Genomic DNA, 21,852 nt, shown 5'->3' on the forward strand with positions numbered 1-21,852 from the left:
GAAATGACCGACTTTTTAAAAGAGTGTATTGCTCTTTGTGATAAGGAGCTCGACTGCCCTTAATTATTAAAATCCATAGAAATGGAAAGGTTCGTTCGAATTCTAAATAATTTGCTTCAAGCAATACCAAAACTAATTAGGAAAAAACGAAATCAGGGATCGAACGAAGTGGATATTTTTCCAAGCCGCATTCTCTTAATGGAAAAAAATAAAAACGCAGCCCCAGAGAAGTCGATTAGAGGGATTTTCTTTGAGAGGAGGAGGGTGGTACTCGAGGATGAAAGAACTTGGAATAAATTTCCAGAAAAATCTATCGAATGCATCTTTCTGGAATATCGATTCTTTTTAGAAACAAATGAGTTGTTTCCCGAGAAATTAGATAAGCTTTAAAATATTGAGTTTAGTTGATTTTGTTTAAAACTGCACAGGCTAAAAGTACGACAATCGCGTTAGTAAAGTTTCGTTCATCAATAGCGAGATAAACTTTATCGAATTTCTTAAGAATTAAGGAAAACTGAGAATAAATTCTATTTGAGAGGAAATCCTCTTTAATGTACGAAAGTGAATCAGCCGTCTCAATTTCTCGCTAATTTGCATTTAAAGTAGATCAGACTAGATGTGAACACGGGTCCTTTCCTATCCCCCTCTTTCACTTTGGAGTGTTTTTGAAAGGTTTTGGGGTCTTTGAATATCTGATCAAGTTAATGGAAAAAGTTGAATAAATATATCGAAGAAAAATCTATTGAGGAGGCTCAAATCTGAACGAAATTTAACTTTTCTCATTTTAATTTTATAGACTTAACGTCATTTAATTTATTCATCCGCAAAATGATTTATTTGGACTAGCTATAGCGTTAGGACATTTTAGGATTCGAAAAAGCTTTTTGATCGGGAAATTACCCAAACGAAACGTTAAATGATAATTTAGCTATCATTTTCGGAATATGTCTTTGTTTGATTTTTCACCTTCGTTGATAAAACAATTACAACCGATACTATTCGTGTCTGCGGCTTTCTAAAAGGTAATATACGCTGGCATACTCTAAGCCCGATATTTGATCTACAGTTTCCATTAGGAAAAACAAAAAACTAAGAACACATTTAAGGATACTTTTAAAAAGGTTTGAAAAAAAAACTTACCGTCGGCTAATCTCCACATCACGACGTATCTGAGCAAAGGTAAGTTTCCAGAAAAAGATTCGATCCAAGTGAGAGTGACGCTCCTGCTTTCTATTTCTTTGGCTTGTAATCCTTTCGGCGGATCGGGTTTCTCTGCGAAAATAACGGTAGAAACCCGTAAACATTACTTTTCTCTTGACAGAGTCCCAAGAATTTTCCGTAATAACTGGATTACTGCCGCGCCAAGGTGTGCGCCTCCTACAGCCGAGGCACCCTCTCACATCCCCCGCTCAAGCTTATATATAATGTATATCTAGCGTCTTGTGTCGGAAGCTTTAAAAACGAAGCGGTTGGGATGGGGGGGGCAATGGACACACTGAGGAAACGAATAAGTGTGCAGCCAGAGAGAAAATACATCCAACTGAAGGATTTTGCCACCCTAAAGCTCCGTTAGTTGTACGGAAGACGCCGAGTAGAAAATTGCCTCCAGCCTATACCGGAAAAGGAGTCTCTTCTCTAACAGGAAAACAACGAGACCTTTACCACTCGCTCTCGGCTATGTACACGCGAGAAGAGACCCAGACAGAACGAATTGTTTTGCTATAATGGTTATTCGCTTCACGGCGGCGGACCAAATCTCTCCTTTAACCAAGCGTTAATTTAATTATTTTCCCGAGTCAAAGATATACGAGAGAGTTGAAAAACAAACTGCGATAAAAATGAAAAAAATTCCATTCAGGGTTGATATTGGGAAAATACGCAAAATTTGTTGTTCACCCGTGTATCAATAAATAGGTGTATACTTTGGATTTTGTTGTTACGATTTAAATTCTTGTTTATTATATCAAAGGAATCTCTTCCTTATTAGGAGCCTCGCGGCCACACGTAGTTCTAAAGGGCTAATAGGGAGAATATGGTGCTATTTTCGAAGCGTAAATATTTAATAACGCGTACAGAAAAAGAAGCCGTCAGCTTTTACACGAAATTGTTAAATAATAAATGATAAACTAAATATAAAAGGCGAAAGAGGCAGGCCACCGCTGGGAGGCGCTTCCGCTTTGATAATGGTGTATCGGGTCAATGGAAGGATTTGAGCCCCCGGAGCAAAGCGCTGGTGCCAGTAAGCCAGCTATAAGTAAGAAAGCCTATCTAGGTGGTTAGGGAAGAAATCTTGTAATAAGGGAGTGGTCCTAGAAATGTTCGACGCAACGTAATCAATATTTCAAAATAGGCTTATCGGAAATTCGAAGGAGAAATGCACTCTAGTTCATTTGGCAGCAAAGTAGGCTAAAGCCTTGGGGTAAACAAGCTCTTACCAAGATGGAATTCATATATATTCGTTAAAGTAGAAATATCATAAAACATGCAAGCTCGTCTCATATTTCTGCCCTACTTAATTCGCTTGGGCTGTTTCTCACCCTCCAAATTCTCAGTACGCAGTGAGCCTTACGGAGAGTGTACGCGTAAGGCCAGACATTCACTGCTCTTCGTAACGTCTCCGTCCTAGCTTCGCATCGTAACGGAGACAATGCCTTGTGGAAGGCAAGACGGATACGAAACGGAGAGCCAGTGGGCACTTAGCCTTAGCAAACGACGCGACGAATTAGCCAACTCCTCATTCAAAAACAAACAGAAATGCTACTTGGTGAAATTTAAGCGCGTATCAGCTCCGCGACTTACGCCTTAATATTTAAGGCAAAGTTTCGAAAACGGAGTGTTTTCGGGATTCTATACCGCCTATCGCGATGGAACGACTCGTAGACGTATACGCCAAATGAACTCGGGTGCCCATTGAACTAGGAACGTGATGATCATTATTAGAAGGGGTGTCGAGCCATTCGTTGCTTAGAAAAAAATTGGCGATAAGCTCCTTAGAGAGTTTATCGTTTCAACTTTACGGTCGGCAAGTTCCCAGGGGGGCTTTACCCAGAAAAGGCCTTAAAGGGGAGTAGTCGGAGGATAGCTCAAGAAATTGGATATACGGGTGGACTACGTCGTAACGCGCGAACTCAGCGTGAGCGGGGAGGGATGGACTAGAGCTCCTTTCTCCCTCCAAGCCTCTCTTCGAGGGTGCAGCGCTTCGTCTCCGCTAACTGAAATATGAAACTGAATTCAGTTTACCTTGCACTTTTACCATCAATCGCATTGTGTCGCTGCCATAATCGTTGCGTGCCGTGCAGAGAAAAAGGCCCGAGTCTCGTCGTTCGACCCCGTCCACGGCGAGAGACGACGTCGATACGGTGTCCGATAACTTCTCCGTCACTTCAAACCTAAAGTGGATGGGAAAAAGAAACCCATTTACATACAAATTAAGTCATCCCGCCTTTTGAATAAACGTGGTGACGACCCGGTAAAATTTTATTATATCACGTCTAAGCGCCCCTGGCGTAATTTGATACCGTTTGTATTGTTGACACTATTTTGAACGCTTTGTTAACTTTTGGTAGATTTCCGTAACTACGAACTGTCAAGTTATTCAAAGGGCATTGTTTCGAAAATTTACCTCCTTCTCAATGAAGACCTTCGGCGACTGCTATTGTCGCGATCTGGGAGTGCAAACTTGAGCTAAATTAAGCATTGAGGGGATAGAGATCGAAAGAGCCGAGTGGCCGAGTGTCCAATTTCCTGACCCCATTTTCCATGTGCTCTTACGAGGCCGAAATATAAATAGCGTTTTCTCAACCGTAAAACGAAGGTGGAAAAGGCGTTTTTTGTTCTCGTTAAATTTACTTGGATTATATCATTTCTTTACGTCTTTCAATAGTATCGCGCTAACTGACAAAGTACCGGACAACGCGTACACTTTACCGGTATTCGGCTTCCCACGCCCCAAGACGCGATACAATTCCCAATGCCAACTCAACTATAGATCAAACTTCGAGGGGAAGGCCGGCTAAACTTCTCAACAGTATAAGTTTCACATAACGTTCCAAACATGCCGCGGCTTTATGGACCAAATCAAGCGACTCGACAAGGAGAATGGCACATTCCGTTCACTTCCCAGTAGTAGCTTCAACATTGTCCGATCGATCGAGCGGGCCATTGAGTAGATTTCTCTGTCTGTCGGCAACAGCTGCGTGTTCCAATGTATAACGGTCAACTGAGCGCCCAGCCTCCCAATCTTCCTCTCTATTCGGACATCTATATATAGCGCGTCTCCGAGGCATCCTTTCCATGGCGAAGAAATCGTCTTAGCATAATTCTCCAAAAAAATTACAAAATAGACCGTTAAACTACTTTAGAGGAAAGCGTTTCCGTAGAAAAGACGAGGACCCTTAATAACGCGAATGCAAATAAGACCCTAATGGGCATAAAATAGTATTATCGCCGAGAGAGAACTTTCGGAAAAGTACTTTGAAGCAGAATGAAGAAAATTTATTTGCACTACATTCCGTAAGTATACGCAGGTAATTTCGAAATAGTACCGTAGGGACTGGAAATATGCCTCAAATCCGGTATGGGGAAAGCGTACAATATCAAAACCGTCCAAAGCTTGAGCTGGCAACTAAAAAAAATGTCTACAATGATTAAATAATTCTTTATTCATTTTTTACCAATTGTCAACGTTTAAAGTTACGGAAAAAACATTAGATAAGTCTCAAAATTACCGGCGTTAAATAAATGGAGTAGGTCGACCTCGCCCTCTGCAAAGCATGGCAATTTATATTTCGCTAGCGTTAAAATATACCAAAATATAAAACGTAATACTTTTTCTCGTTTATTTACGTACTTATGACCCTCAACACAAACGATTCCGAGAAAATACATTTCCCTCCCCTGCACCTGGATGAGAGAAACTCTTAAGTTTGGGGAAACAAGAAATACAGTAGAAACATTCCTAGGCTAATGCTGCAATTTAGCGGCAAGGTAATTCCCATTGATTGAAAATCGTTTTACGTTTCTCAGATGGCGAAGTAAAAATTGGGGAAAAAAGTTGACTGTATTCGGAGCTAAAACGACCGCGTTAGCATTTTCATACCATCTTAGAGGGATTATTTTTTTACGCAAACGTTGAGGGGATTTTTTCGGCACCGTCTCTTTAATCCCCGGTTTTTACTGAAATGGACCGAAGTACGCGAATGTACTTTGGGAATTTCTTTCGAAAAGTTCGTACTCTTAATGGGTAAAGCTACTTATCCCGAGAGACTTTGAGTTTTATATAGCACCGGGCTTAGAGATTTGATAACGAAATGCGGCTTAATTCAATGTGAAACTCTGGAACCCAGTTAGGAAAAGAGAGATTGACTCAGAGTTATACTTTTATCGAAATTCCGTTTCCTCTAACAAGAATGTAAACCGATATTTATCCGTTTGGTAAATTAAATCCCCTTTGATTTACAGAAAGCGTTACTAGACGAGGAAACAAACTCTTTACCTGTTTCGAAAGAATTTAGCCTTTCCGTACGACAGTGTTCGGAGAGAAGCATCCCACCAGGAAATAAAGTCGCGATATTAAATCTTTACGGGTGACCTTTCCCTTTAAATAAATAGCTAAAGGGTTACCAACTTATATTCGTTATAGTGGGAAATACGTTCAGGTATCTGCTTCTTTTATTTAATACTAGGGCATCCGGAAGGTAGGTAGGATAAGAAACTAAAGATATCCAATAAAAATCAAAAGAATTGATTTATAAACGCTAAAGAATTAATATCGGGTGCCTGGAATACTCGTTATTTTTAGATCCGGTCGGGGAATGAATTTCGGCCTTGGAAAAGAGTTTTTCGCGACTCCAACTCCCCAACTTTAGGGTGACCTATCTCTTTACCTACGAAAGATCGAACGGACGCGTTATGAAGTGGCGGGATACCGCCCTCGTGACGTGAACGGAGGCGATGACAGAAGTCGGTTTATTGAGAGAGTCGCCCAGCGATTTATAAATATCACATTCCCAAATCGAAAAATCATACAGGAGGGAGACATTGATTCTTCTCGGGTATCCGCTGGTTGGTCCAGCGTCTTTCCCATTTTTGGCAAGATAAAAAGAGCTCGCAAATCATTCTTTCTGTAGTAGATGGCGCGTTCGGACTGCCGGGGAGACAGAGGAAAAACAGAACGCAACAAAACACACAAAGTTTGTTTTAACGCAACTCCGTTGTTTCGGTTCCTTTCGCGGCCTCCCTCCTCGGAACACTTTGGGTATTCGGTAATCGATATGAATGTGTATAGATACAGCTGCCACAAAAAAAAACTACAACCAATATATTGGAATCCGTAAAAGCCCTTCGTAATCTGACGTCTCGCGAAACAAGTTTTACGGTTCACGGCGAGGGCTGTTACGTATCAGTACCGACTACATTTCATTACTTTAAGTATGATATCTAACTTTAAAATAGATCAGTAGTCTAGTTGAATCGTATCGCTTCAATAACTTTTAGAGTACAACAGTTGGAAATTACTATTGTTTAAAATTTAAAAAAACTCAATATATTAAATCGGGGTCTACAAATTAAACGTACTATATCAAAACAGATTTTTAAGGAAAACATTTGCTGGAAATAAGACTTGTTTATCAGATACCTTATCGTACGGTCTTTTGGGAAATCAGTGGGTTCATTATCCGGTTCATTCGATAAATTGCCAAGTATCTACACACTACATGGTATCCGCAAAAGTTTGCGGAGCGAAAGCCAAGGAACCAATAAGAACGTGAAAACTAGGACAAACAATTCCCAGAGGAAAAGAAGTATGTCCGTATAATGGCATTTTCCAGTTCTTTTCGGCGAGCGCAATCTGGTACCGTGCAACAAGACGCGCCAACTTTGCATTTTGGCCAAAGTTCTGACGGCAATAAACTATTTGGTTACTGATAGGACATCACGGACGCTATCTTCACATGTATGAGCGAAACGAGGCTTACCTCGGGTCCATTCCCGGTGAAAAGAGTTCGCCTTCTTTGTTCCAAGTGAAACGTATGGGAAGGTCACCGGTGGCTGAGCAGTTGAGAAGAATAGACTGACCCTTGACCACTTGGACCGATTGCGATTTTGGGAACGTCGAAGGAACGCCTGCGAGACAGACCGTCGAGTTAGGAACGTTACAGAACGAAAAAATGAGTCGGAAGGAGCGCCGATAAAACAAAAAAAGGCCAAGGGATGGTGAGGGATTGTGGAAAAGGGCAGAGACGAGATAAAAGAAAGGGGAGGAAATGAGACGCGGCATTTTGAGCAGGCCGTTTTCGCCCATTAAGCTTAGCGAGGAGGCCATAACCGTAACCGCGCGTAGAGGCTTGCCCATTATGACTTGATCGTCCGGCCCCGAATCTCCATGGGGTTTTTTTGGTATCCCCCTGAGGGATTCGCTAAGAGAGATATTACTTCCTCGCGCTTCTTCACACTCCACATGTACTTTGGTACTCAATCCCCGTATGTACAGACCCACAATTCCGCTTGAATGTGAACAGAAACGGTGGAGAAAAAGGAATGGTAATGGATGATGAGGTAGCTGAGGCGCGTTCGTTAAATTATTGCTTACTAACCCCGGCCGTTTGTGACAAACCGGAATGGGAAAAAAGCCTTTTAAAAAGCCGAAACGATTTTATGTTCTATACTTCTGTCGTCGAGCAGTGACGCGTTGCCGTTTAGAACCGAAGGAACCGGAACCGAACCAAAATTATCGGTTCGGTTCGGTTGCGGTTCCAAGGCTCCTTGTAGAACCGAATCGTAACCGAAGTCACTTTGGTTCGGCTCCTTGTAGAACCGAACCGGAACCGAAGTCACTTTGGTTCGGCTACTTGTAGAACCGAACCGGAACCGAAGTCACTTTGGTTCGGCTCCTTGTAGAACCGAACCGGAACCGAAGGAAAACCAAACCGAAAGAATTTAATACTTTGCGAAAGTATTTGAATCACACGCGTTATTGTGTTCCATACTATAACGAATCCATGGTGTGGAATTAAAGGGCAACAAATGTGGCATGGTGGAATCGACATGGCATACTCAGCTCAAACGGCACCTGGAAGGAGTTTACTGACCCGAAACTATAATCCTTTGATGTAGAAATAACTCAATATGTCTAAACTATAATTTTTATTTTGTCGCGTGTTCAATGCTACTTCTAAATATGTAAAAATGGAGAAATACGGAAAAATAGCTGCGCGAGTAAGTTTAACTTTTAGATTTAGACATTCTGCTCGGTCACGAAAATGAGTTTTCATAATTTATAAAGAACTAGTAAAGGAACAACAGAAATAAGTGCTAATAATTTTTAAGCATTAAACCCAATAAAATAGTAAAAGTTTGATGTAGTTTTCAATTTTGACCGCAATTTTTATTTCGGTTCTCGGTTTGGTTTGATCCCTACTACTTTTCGGTTCGGTTCCGGTTCTAAATGGTATCGATCAGTTTAGTTTCGGTTCCACTGAGTCGGTTCTTGGTTCGGTTCTCTAGTCACGCTATCCACGCGAGTAGGGCGACCTTTGACTTTATACTGTCCGAATGAAATTGAGACAAACGTTAACCACTCTCTAAACTTTTTGAGTCGCTTATCGCAAACGCGTGAAGCCATTTAATGATTGTGTCCCCAGATTTGTATTCTAAAATATAACAGGCGGCGCGAATGAACCAGCGCAGCCTGTTACCTCGGCACGCTAACAAAAATATAAGGGCGAGTCTAGACAATTTCCTAAATGGGCTGCAAAATATTCCCAAATTCCAGACACGATTTCGCTTGCGCCCCTTAACCGCGTAGGCCTGTTACCATCCCAGAATAGCGCCGCTGTGGAGTTCATACGTGGCTTGGAAAAGGACTTTGAAACTTACTGAAAACGTTCAGCATAATGACGGTACTGAGTCCGGAGCCAACCCCGTTGTTAGCCTCGCACAAGTAGCTTCCAGCGTCGGACTTTTGGACTCCTCGAATACTTAACGAGCCATTTACCAGAATCTGTATACGCGAGCTGCTGATCAAAGTTTTGTAATTCTTTCGAGGACTTTCCGAATCTGGTTAAAGAAAAGCAAAAAGGTTTCTAAATTAAAATCTTTTGAGTTTTCCATACGTTACTCGGTAGCCTAGAGGTCAAAGGAACGGGCATATCTAATTTATACAGCGCCCTAATCGAAAAGAGGGTATTTGTTACGGCAAGATTCAAAAGAGGTTCTCTACCTCCGTTTATCAAGAGAAAAATCTCTCGCCGTATATAACATCCACTCCCGAAGGAACAGCGGCCTACACCGGCGCTCGAATCCATTCATTTGAGAAATAATCGAACAATACATCTTCGGGCTACCGTAACGGCTCCGCGAGTCCCGCGGCTTTAATTTGAAGGATTCCCCGATGATGATTTATAATTATGTCTCTTCCCCTCCGTTACCCCACGCGCAATATGGGCGCATCGGTTGAAACGCATTACGCTAATGGTAAAGCGTTCGCCCGTATACCCTTAAACATTATTCAACCGAAAGTAGAGCGAACGACATTGACCGGGTGAAGTTGACGTCGCCCCAACTTTAACTCAATCCGCGTAGTGTACCAGATTACCGGGGCATGGTTAAAACGGGCTTACATGATCAATAACCACACCTAAATTATGCCGAAACGGGACAAAACTGCGGCGAAGAAAGCCGAACTGGGAGTTGGGGAATAACCAGGGAGGAGAAGGTGGACGCCTTTTAGAGCAGGCATCGCCAAACCCATAAAAATTATTCGTTCGAAAAATGAAAAATGAGCGAGTAGAGAGAAGCACTTAAGGTAAAAAGGGTAGTTTCTTGGATAATGGAAGGATAATTTGTATAAAAATAGAGCACCCTCTATTTTTGAGGGCTCTTACATTGTCCACGCAATCAGGATTATTATAAACATATAAAACCGCGTCAAGCGGCGACGTATATTCCAAGCCACTTATTTTGATTATGGCCATAAAAGCCTCGGAATTGATCAGAAAGAACGGTCAAAACCAGTGACCACAAAGTCCACCTCCCTTTTTATTCCTAAAAAAAGCGCGTATGAAAAGGAGGGGAAAGATACATTTTTAACAGCCCTTATAACTAGGAGTGGGGTGATTTGGTTGAGATAAGGCCCTATACTGGATACCTTTATCGGTCTCAAATCAATATTTGGAGCTCGTCCCTAGTCAGTACCCCGAAAAGTATAAAGGTCCCACCGTGAAATAGCGCTATATAGCCCCTACAGCGCGTCAATAATCAAGAAGCTATCTCTCTATCCCTTTTGGAAGAGGCGAAAGATCGACCGGAGAGGAGGGAATTCCTAATTCTCTATTCAGGCATCTAGAAAATACCAGAGACCGCGGAAAAATGACGATAGCATCGATTTATCGGGTAAAAAAACATCCGAAGGGAGATCGTTGGCGCGTTTTTACGGCGGGAGAGGGTTACGTACAATATAACGTTAACCACCGCTTTAAGAGTTCGAAATAAAGAACGGGTTTCTTAGATGGTTGGAAGTCAAAACCCCGAGAGGTACTTATCGAAATTCCCTCTATACGCGAGAAAACATTTCGAGAAGCGGTTCATTAGGTTCGTATTCTAGATTCGCGAGGAGAAAAGCGCTCGGACGGCCATTCCTTTAAGATCTCGGTAGATATTAGTCGAAGATTCCCTACTTTGAGAAATATACGGATGAACTAGATAGAAGGAGATTACGTATAAAGAGCCGAGATATCCCAAGAGACGCCATTTCAAAGAGTAATTTCACGCTAACTTTGCGTAGCAAACTACGAATCGTTCGATCGGCTGATTTTGCATGAAAGGGTTTCGGCGTACGTTACATAAGGTTGGAAACAGCGTCGGATTGCTCGATTTCCAAGAACGTACACCCTTTACGGGCTCGCCGCGCACTCCCCCGAGGTAAGGCTGCCGCCGACGACGCGGATACCCTACGAATGCGCTTCGGTATTTTTGGTTAATGGATTAGACCCCGCGTATCGGACGTGAGGTGGAAAGAACTTACGCGTAAGTGTAGAAGCAATTAGGCCCGGCCCATCTTCAAAGGACATAAAAAGAAACGCCGAAAACACGAGTCCAAAGGACGGGAAAGACAAACAGGGGAGAGCGAACGAGCGCTTTTATACGGGAAAGGGGATAAATTAAGGGGAAAATCGGAAATGGAAGGAAAAAGAAATTTCCCGCGTTCACCGTGGCCCGCAGTGTTTCTTTGGCGGCAATATCTGACCCAAAATTAAAGTTTCCTTTCCATTCCCCCGACGTTCCGGTCGATAATAATTAAGGTCCGCCTCATCTCTGGCTTAAGTCGAAGTGTGAAGTGTAGAGAGGCTGAAACAAAAGAAAACGAGCGGAACACCAGCGTCCTCTTTCGGAGAAAGCAGAGTGGCGAGGAGTTAAAATAAAAAGCGGTAAAAAGAAATAATCGGGGAAGATATACTTACTGGCGGCTACTTTCCACCTGACGTGCGGTTCCGGAACTCCCTCCGCCTGACAATCAATGGTCACGGCATTGCCCACGACAGCCGACGTGTCTTTGGGTTCCAGTAACCATCGAGGAGCCACTATGAAAGAAAGCGCGCGAAATGAGAATAAGAAAAATACAAGCGCAGTCGCTAGTTAGTCCCGCGGGCCTGATCCCTAATTATTTGGCTAATATGGACTAAAGTCCATTACCTCTCCCCCCTCTCTCTCTCCCGACGATATACGTGTGTTGCTCTTACTTAGCAAATGGTCAAAAGAGGTTCCGCTAGATGTACTTTCTGCCGCCGAGGGAATTAAAGAGAGCCGAACTACCAAAAGAATACAGACGCATTAAGAAGGCAGACACTAATAATATACGTAGAGATCCGCTACGGATTTATTTTTGACAATTATGGGCAAACATCTCTGAAATTCTATGATTCATCGCTTCAAGATGCTGTTTTATTTACAATTTCACGAAATAATAATAATAATAATCAGCTAGTCTAATACCCAAGGCACCACCTTAGGCCTAAGTCGTCAAGCTACTTTTGAAGCCTTTAATTCAGGTGGCCGGGTTACAATGCGTAGGAGGGTGGTGGCAAGCCCTGCATGCCACGCGAGCCAACAGCTCCCTACATTCACTATTACCGTTAACCTCAACAAGTTTTTATGGAAGGGGAAACCGAAGAACTCGGGAGAAAACCCCTTAATCCAGTGGGGAGAGAACTTGCAAACTCAACGCGGAAGGAGTGGTTCCGAGTTTTCACCCAGTGCCACAAGCTGGGATCGAACCCGGCTCCTCTTGCTGCGAGGCGAAAGTGCTAACCACTCTGCCACCCCACTTATAGTAAGTCTACAATAACACGTGCGTCCTTTCGAATAATATTGAACTGACTTCAAATATCCCACGATACTCATTCTTCTCAAATACCACGTTAAGACTCGCGTTCTTATAATTATTTCTAATCATAAAACATGTATCTTTTACACCCTTACTGGGCTAGATTTTAATACGATAATGGGAAAATGAAACATTCTTTTCCGAGGCTTCTTCGTAAAGAGTATACAGTGAAATCCCACCAATACCTAAACGCGACGCCCTATTATACGAGAGTCCATTAAAAAGCTAAACTCCTTCCGCGCAATCTTTAATTAAAATAGTTAAATGTCCTTAGGTACAGCCCTTAAACGAGCGACTAGGTTGGGAAAGGCGGCAAAGGATAAATTCAAAGTGACTGGGTGGGAGCCGGCGCCAATGTGGAAACTATTAAAACTTAACGAATCAAAAGTTGAATTATTCCCTTCATTTGCCGCGGGACAATATCTTCGAGGCGGGAGAGACAATAACGGTACATCTCCCTTTCCCCTTTTCGCGTAAGCTTTTAAAATCGAAAATTCGTTTTTTAATGAATTCCATTTAAATGGAAGACCCCCTCCAACGCGGAGAACAGAGGGGCCCGGCTTTTAAACTCTGGAGATTAGTATACGACGCGAAATAAAATATGATGTAAAGGGCAACACGGCTATAGGGGGAGGAGGGATATCCACCTCCGAGCCTAGTTCTAATGGACGTTTCAACAGCTACTTAATGTTTTCTCTCTCTCAAATAATTAATTGCGGCGGAACTTTCGGCGCGATGGGAATAAAAGCAAAAACAGAAATAAAATACGTCCTGGGTATAGCTAAAACCAAATCTTGTTTAAAAGGTCGTGCGGGTGATTTCGTCGCAGAGTTCACCCGCGTCCGCCTCGAACTAAAAGCGTAGACGGACGATCGACCGTAGTACAGGGGCGAAGACAGCGTGGTAGGGCATTAGCCCTCCCTAATTTAGCGCTATTTTCGGACACAGTAGAAATACCGACGGGGCTTAGAACAAGAGAAAACGTAATAGCCGAGGGCTGTTTTTTCTCTCTTTTCACGATCAGAGTGGGGCTAAGGCTTAAGTGCAAAAAGGTTAAACCGAGCTTGAGATAGAAATGGCACGATGAACTAACCGCACGCGTCTTCCGAGATAAAACATCAGAGATGTTACAACCTTTTTTTCCTTTCATTCCGAGCCTATAATTAATAGGATCTTCCAGAAATATCAGAGCCACTTTTAGGTTTCGAAAGAAAATATTTTTTCTTACAAGATTTAACCGACCCAAAGTTTTCTTTAAGTCATCAAGGTTGAATGCGCCGTAGAACTCGAGGCTCTTTGCTTTCGAGTAATCGAAATCAAAGAGAGGCTCAGGCCCTGAGGTCTTTCGCGACGTACGCTTACAGTCAGGTATCAAAGGCAGACGATAGAGAAAAACAATTTTGTTCTAATTAGAGAGTGCTCTCGGGAAATTAATCAAGATAAGTAATTGGAACTTGTACCGCTTTTTTAATTGCTTTCGATAGTTAAGATGGGAAAATAACATCTGTTAGTTTTCTAATAAAAATAGTTACCGATACAAAAAAAGTCAAGGGAGCATTCTTTCTTTAGATAATATAAAATTTTATGGTTGCCATTAAAGAGAAGTTTTCTCTACTGCTAATGTTAATAGATGGATTGAGGTACCCGTAGAAACAGAATGGGAAACTTGTAGCTGATTACGGGAGTTGCTTTGTTCTGTACAGCACGCACTCCTACAAGTTACCCCGTTCACGTTTTCAAGGGGTGGCTTCTCCTAGCTATTCCTTTGAAACGTTGAGGGAAATAGTTCCAGACGAAATCATATAATGCGTTTTGTAAAACTATTTCTTTAACAGATCTAAATTTTACGTGGTTAGGAAAAATAATACTTGTTGCCAATTTTAAGCCTGGATACGGTAATTTTATTATTCTTTTATTTCGTTGTTCGTCTTGGATGATTTAAAGACCCAGGCGTTTAACGCCAGTTATATTAAGTTTATTTACGATGAAGATTAACATCAATAACATAATAATAATATTCAATTATAAAAAAAAGTAGATAATAAAAAATTACCTTAAAAGTAGTTACAATTGAGAGTTGAACTTTCGGAGTTAGAATTACAATACGGCACTTTAAATTAGTAAGTATAACACTTTCGAAAAAATAAATTAAAGCGTAAAGAATATTGGACGTTATACTGTTATGTATAAACGTTAAAACTCTCAGAATCTAAATTTTATCAATATTTAAAATTTTCACATCAAAGAAAAGGATTTTAGGGTGATCGTGATAAGATTTCTTGCATATTATACGGACTAAGCGTTTGTACAGCATTCGATGTTAGATTGGGAGGAATTCCTCCAAATATGGTATATTCCGTTTTTCCGCGGTTTTAATACACTTCATTAGTCAAGTGCTTATTTTACTTACGAGGAGACGACCCGAGGTGGTTCTCACCGATTTTGTTCAAAGTTGGGGGATTGTTAGACCTAGATGTAACATGAAACCCGTTGAAGGGAAAAGTTACGCTGGGCTTCCGTTTTGCCATGACAACCAAAAATGTTTTTGACAACATAAAATGAGAAAAAGTCTATGTAAAATAACATGCGAAAATTACAAATTCTAAGGGTCCCCCCTGTGCAAAACTCCAATAATTAAAAAAAAAACTATTTTTATAAAAATTGTAAATTTTACATTTTTTGATTACTTTGGACAAATAGGGGGGAATAAAAACCATTTTGGAGGAACTCGAGCTAATTTGAAGAAAAAAAGGTCGAAATTTTAGGTATAATACCAATATTTGTAAAACTTATGCCGTGATAACTGCCATATATTTTTGCCGATAAATCTTAAAATTTCTACATTACATTATCTGAACGATGCAAACAGATTTTCAGATTTCGATAGAAAAACGACGCCATTTTATAAAATAGCGGATATACAAATATAAATCATGGTGCAATAAGTTAGGTAATTTGTATCCGATTAACCTGAGATTTTCTACGTTACATTATCTGCCCGAATGAATTCGTACTATAGATTTTTTAGAAATCCGACACCATTTTGGAAAATGGCGGATACCAATAATACTCATCGTGCGATAAGTTCCGTAAATATTCGTCGATTAATCAGAAATTTTCTACGTTTCATTATCTGCCCGAGTTAATTAGACCTATGGGTTTTCCAATAATAATCCGACGCCATTTTGAAATATGGTGGATATAGGACTAATTTACTCGGTCAGAAATAGAAAATTTCAGAATAGTTGGCGAATAATTACGAAACTTCTCAGACATGCGCCATTTTGTAAAATGGCTTCGGAATTCTTTCAAAATAGAAAGGACTTATTTATTCGATCATTTAATGAAACAGAAAAATTCACATTTATCGTCAAATAATTACGGAACCTATATAACCGTGAGACATTTTGACATACACCATTTTACAAAATGGCCTCGAATTTTAATAAAATTAATAGGATTAATTATCTTTAATAGGTAATGTAAAGTAGAAAATTTCAAGTAATTGGACAAATAATTTCGGCAGTTATCGCATTATGATATCTGCCATTTTGTAAAATGGCGCCAGATTTCTATCACAGTGTAAAGGGGCTTATTTATTCGGTCAGATAATGTATTGTAGAAAATTTCACGTAAATCGACAAATAATTTCGGCAGTTATCGCATTATGATATCTGCCATTTTGTAAAATGGCGCCGGATTTCTATCACAGTGTAAAGGGGCTTATTTATTCGGTCAGATAATGTAATGTAGAAAATTTCACGTAAATCGGCAAATAATTTCGGCAGTTATCGCATCATAAGTTATATTTATATCCACCATATTTCAAAATGGCGTCGGATTATTATTGGAAAACCCATAGGTCTAATTAACTCGGGCAGATAATGAAACGTAGAAAATTTCTGATTAATCGACGAATATTTACGGAACTTATCGCACGATGAGTATTATTGATATCCGCCATTTTCCAAAATGGTGTCGGATTTCTAAAAAATCTATAGTACGAATTCATTCGGGCAGATAATGTAACGTAGAAAATCTCAGCCTAATCGGATACAAATTACCTAAGTTATTGCACCATGATTTATATTTGTATCCGCCATTTTATAAAATGGCGTCGTTTTTCTATCGAAATCTAAAAATCTGTTGACATCGTTCAGATAATGTAATGTAGAAATTTTAAGATTTATCTGCAAAAATATATGGCAGTTATCACGGCATAAGTTTTACAAATATTTGGTATTATACCTAAAATTTCGCCCTGTTTTCAAATTAGCTCGAGTTCATCCAAAATGGTTTTTATTCCCCCCTATTTGTCCAATGTAATCCAAAAATTTAAATTTACAATTTTTTTTTAAATAATTTTTTTTTTGAATTATTGGAGTTTTGCACTTTTTCTCATTTTATGTTGTCAAAAACATTTTTGGTTGCCATGACAAAACGGAAGCCCAGCGTAACTTTTCCCTTCAACGGGTTTCATGTTACATCTAGGTCTAACAATCCCCCAACTTTGAACAAAATCGGTGAGAACCACCTCGGGTCGTCTCCTCGTTAGTTTAATGTTAACGATTTTAAATAATATCTTTAGATTATTACTAGCTTCAAATAGTGTAGTGTCATCTACGTAAAAGTTTAAATGTCTTGAATCTTCTTCTGTTTTTCGTGACGTCATTGACAAATATATTAAACAGTATGCGGGATAAGATTGAACCTTTGGGTACTCCAGTTTATAAAATATAAGGATCTAAATAATATTGACCATTTCCCGTATATATTTTTCGATTATCTAAAGAAGATTTTACTAAGCTGTGGGTAGCACCACAAATCCCCTTATGCTACAGTTTATATCATAGTTTTTGGTGGTTTACTAGATAAAGGCTTTTTTAAATCCAGCAAAATAACCGCACTCTAGTTGCCTCTATCAACATTATTTAGTATTTTTTGCACAATTTATTTATTGCAGTTTCTGTACTTTTTTGGGGCATAAATCTATGCTGTTGATCAGATATCAGATTTAATTTTAGACAGTAATTTTTAAGTCAAATATAAAAACATTTTTCAAATATATTGGCAAAAATTGTGTAGTTATTCGGTTCTTCCGGATCACCATTATAATGTATAAAAGTTAACTCCGTATCTTAGTTAACAAAGATGGAGGTACTGCAATGATTTATTTAACCGCTTCTACGGCTTTTGGCAATAATTTGTTTCATCCTGGACCTGAGTTAGTGTTTAATGAATTTATAAAATTTATGATTTCTTTACATTCTGTCTCCCACACTACCAATGATGATCAGGTTTTATCATCTTAACATTTGTTATCTTTGGTAACATTTAAATATTTAATATTGTAACAGAAAAATTAAGTACATTTATTAAAATCACTTCTATGCATACCCGTGAATTGGGGAAATTTGCTTTCATTGAAATCTGCAATGGCAAAGATTTATATTCTATCGAAAGAGATACCTTGTAAATGTTTGAATATACGATACGTTTCGAGCAATTGCAAACAATAGAAAATTTCATTCGTTTATTTCTTCCGGAAAGCTATTACCTTAAAAAAAGAAGATGTCGCGGACATTTAAGTACATACAATCCCCCCGACGTATTAACTATATTTTATATATTTAATTGAAATTTGAACCAATCTCCAATCACGTTGTACATTAACTTAATAAGCCCAAGAGGCATTTTATCGAAAATGTATTTTTCGTGTTACTTGGTTTTGTAAATATAAGAGAAACGCGAACGCGTTAATTTAAATTAATTTTTATATAAACCAAATTTTTCGAGTTATCTGGTTTTGGAAATAACGTAGCGAAACGCGAACGCATTTATTTAAATTAATTTTTATATAAACCAATTTTTGCGAATTACCTGGTTTTGGACAATTTTAAGGAGTTGTCGCGGCTGAGTTGAGAAGACAGAAGTATGCTTGTTTTTCCCCAGTTTCCTACGATGAGTTAAAAGAGCGCCAGAGAGCTTCAAAGTGTGGCCTACTTGCCCCTGGAAGTAGGCTGCCACAAGCGGAAAACCAAGCTGCAGGGACTTTAAATACTTGTTTACATTTTTACGCTGGTTACCTCGATTTATTTACAAAGTCCTTTTTACCAATCACACGAACCCAAACCTTAATGTTCGCATTTCCCTATTGCTCTTTTAACTCATCGTAGGAAAATGGGGGAAACACAGGCATACTTCTCAACTCACCCCCTACAACTCCTTAAAATGTTTGTATAACCTTTTGAAATACCCTGTATGTTATATCAATTTCAGCATAAGTAACATAAGAACAAATAATTATTATTATTATATTTTTTCATTTTAATGCTAATTTCCTGACCGAATCTTTTTTCGACACAGACATTCTCACCCAGCTCCAGCCTCAGTAGTATATTATCATCCTTGGTAGTAGAAAATTTCGCCTTAGGCATATTTAGATACTAGGGGGCTCTGTGGGGATAATTAAATCTAGATGGCGCAATAGCCCTTAAAAATAGTTCGGTGAAAAGTTTTTGCTAATTGACATACTTACGAAGAGACTACCCGAGGTGATAATCACCGATTTAGTTTAAACTAGGTGGGTATGTAGAGCTTATGGTAGCATGAAATTTCACCAAGGGAAAAGTTGCAATGGGCATTAGTTTTGCCACGGCAACCGAAAATGTTTTTGACAAAACAGTATGTATATTTTCCCTTTGAAAATAACATGGGAATCTGAGCACTTCTAACGGTCCCTCCCCCCTGTGAACAATTTAAAAAAAAATTAAAATTTCAAAACCAAAAAAAATAGATCAAAATTGACAAATGAAATTAATTTTATGATATTTTGATGATTTTTAATCAATTTGATCAAAATATGTAGAAATTGATTGAAAGATAACGTTTAAAAAATGTGATATTGACCATTTTGTAACCAAATTCATTTAATAAATTAGTTTTATCAGAATTGATAAAATGGAAATAATTTCATCAAAATTGATAAAATGGAAATAATTTCATCAAAATTGATAAAATGGAAATAATTTCATCAAAATTGATAAAATGGAAATAATTTCATCAAAGTTGATAAAATGGAAATAATTTCATCAAAATTGATAAAATGGAAATAATTTCATCAAAATTGATAAAATGGAAATAATTTCATCAAAATTGATAAAATGGAAATAATTTCATCAAAATTGATAAAATGGAAATAATTTCATCAAAATTGATAAAATGGAAATAATTGGATAAAAATTGATAAAATGGAAATAATTGGATCAAAATTGACAAAATTTATTGAATTTGATTAATGACCAAAAAATGGGCATAAATTGATAAAACCAAGAACGTATATATGAATAAGAACGTTGAACGATCAAATTGGCGCCTGGTGCCACGATGCAATCGGTTACAGAATAACTCCGCCCTAAAATCCGCGTGCAGTGCGCGCTAAAGGTTAAAACCGTTTCTAGTTCAAGCGCGCGCTGCACGCGGATTTTAGGGAGGAGTTATTCTGAAACCGATTGCATCATGGCCCAAGCGATGCTTTTTGTTCAACGTTCTTATACATATATACGTTCTTGATAATTTGATCAAAATTGATAAAATTAGTTAATTAACGTCTTAAGTAAAGGTGAAATTTTTAATGATATTCTGTAATCCAAATAATTAGTACGGTGGAACTAACCCTATTCATTAAAACTATACATTAAAAACCAACCAACATTTTGTATTAGATACCTGATATGATGCTAGTAGTGTAAAATATTTTGAATAAAATCTAAAAAAAAATTTAATATGCAAAAGTGGTTGTTTTTATTTTAATATAACATGATAATTATTAAGTGTAAATGCTACCCGTGTATTAAAGTCTAAAACGTTGAATAAATTAGTTCGTCTATGATGTAGTTTATAAATAGATTCAGATATTAACGAGTTCTGCTTCACATTTACGCACACTTTAGTTTTAGGCGCGCAAGATTTTAAGTTAATCATGGATATTAGTCTAATTAATATCGTGCTTTGTTTTAAAGAGTTATTACAAAATGAGTTTCCTTCTGATATTTCAAATTCTACTAGTTACAATGATAATGAAAAACTATTTTCAAACGTAGTTTTCAAGTATTTGTGCGATACTCTAATGGAATATAATTTGCAAGAGTATGATGAGCTATTAGGTACGATTTTCTATTCTTTAGTTTAAAAAAAAGTGTAGTAGAATTAAGAAAGAGAATTTATATAATAAACGTTAATATGTTAAAACGGCCGTTTATGAATAGATACTCTTTAGAAGTCTTGTTTTAAAAATATATATTTATATTATTTTATCTTAAACAAATAAAATACATTATTTACGTTAATATATTATTTATATATTGTTATGTCTTGAGCTGTATTGTATTGCACATTGAATTGTATATTGTATTGTATTATTACATTACATTATGTTACGTTAACGACGTAAGTTACATTATTATGTTACTATATATTATACATATATTATATATTTTAAATTATATTATACATATATTATATTATATTATATTATACATATATTATATTATATTATATTATACATATATTATATTATATTATATTATATTATATTATATTATATTATATTATATTATATTATATATATTATATTATATTGTAGGACTCTTAGAAGTGCTCACATTCCCATGTTATTTTCAATGGTAAAATATACATACTGTGTTGTCAAAAACATTTTCGGTTGCCATGGCAAAACAAATGCCCATTGCAGCTTTTCCCTTCGTGAAATTTCATGTTAACTACCATAAGGTCTACATACCCACCTAGTTTCAACAAAATCGGTGATAATCACTTCGGGTAGTCTCCTCGTGAGTGAATAGGCTACATTTCATGATTTCGAACCATATGAAATACAGGTCTAGCCCCTTCTTTCAGGGTTAAATGTGGCTTAAAGTGTTTCAATTCACCGGTTGAGCTTCCAAAAATGTTTTGGTGCTTGCATAAAACGTTCTTTAACGTCTGATGTACGTCGACAGCGTTAATAGGCATTTGAACCTTTGTTTTAGAGATGTGATCAGTTTTCAACTTTTTCCAATCAGGTTTAATGTTATAAAGCCAGGTTCTTCCACATAGAGGGCTTCCAACGCAGTCGAGGACATATAACTTCTCTTGGTATTTTTGTCCATTGTATTTTACTTTAACGAGTAGTACGCCTAGCGGACTAATAACTTCCTTCGTGTACGTCAAACATTAAAGTTCTGTTTTTTTTAGTGGAAGATTTTTGGTAAAGAACCTTAGAGATCACTGACACGGCCGCTCCCGTATCTAATTCCATCTTGATTGGCACGTTTTCGATCTCCAAATCTTCGTCTATTGGCTCGTAGCTTTCTGACTTACGTTCTGATGTCGTAACTGTAAATATACTTCCAACAAATTCTTCGTCCACTGTTTCCAGTTCTTCGATCTTCTCGTTTCGTTCTTCCAGATAC

General features: G+C 38.3%; 1 protein-coding gene across 1 annotated transcript in view; it reads right to left on the minus strand.

Annotated features, from left to right (window-relative positions):
• The window catches only part of LOC149936101 (cell adhesion molecule Dscam1-like), a 69,407-nt gene that overhangs the window by 18,378 nt on the left and 29,177 nt on the right, over nucleotides 1–21,852 (minus strand). The window contains exons 6-10 of the mRNA XM_090154933.1: nucleotides 11,460–11,579; nucleotides 8,878–9,057; nucleotides 6,978–7,125; nucleotides 3,241–3,389; nucleotides 1,141–1,272 (exon numbers count right to left, since the gene is read on the minus strand). Coding sequence (XP_090011059.1) covers nucleotides 1,141–1,272; nucleotides 3,241–3,389; nucleotides 6,978–7,125; nucleotides 8,878–9,057; nucleotides 11,460–11,579 — 729 coding nt within the window. The remainder of the gene's footprint in view (nucleotides 1–1,140; nucleotides 1,273–3,240; nucleotides 3,390–6,977; nucleotides 7,126–8,877; nucleotides 9,058–11,459; nucleotides 11,580–21,852) is intronic.

This window comes from Leiobunum rupestre, chromosome 7 (genome assembly GCF_980474605.1).
Source record: "Leiobunum rupestre chromosome 7, qqLeiRupe1.1.hap1, whole genome shotgun sequence".
Classification (NCBI taxonomy): Eukaryota; Metazoa; Arthropoda; class Arachnida; order Opiliones; family Sclerosomatidae; genus Leiobunum; species Leiobunum rupestre.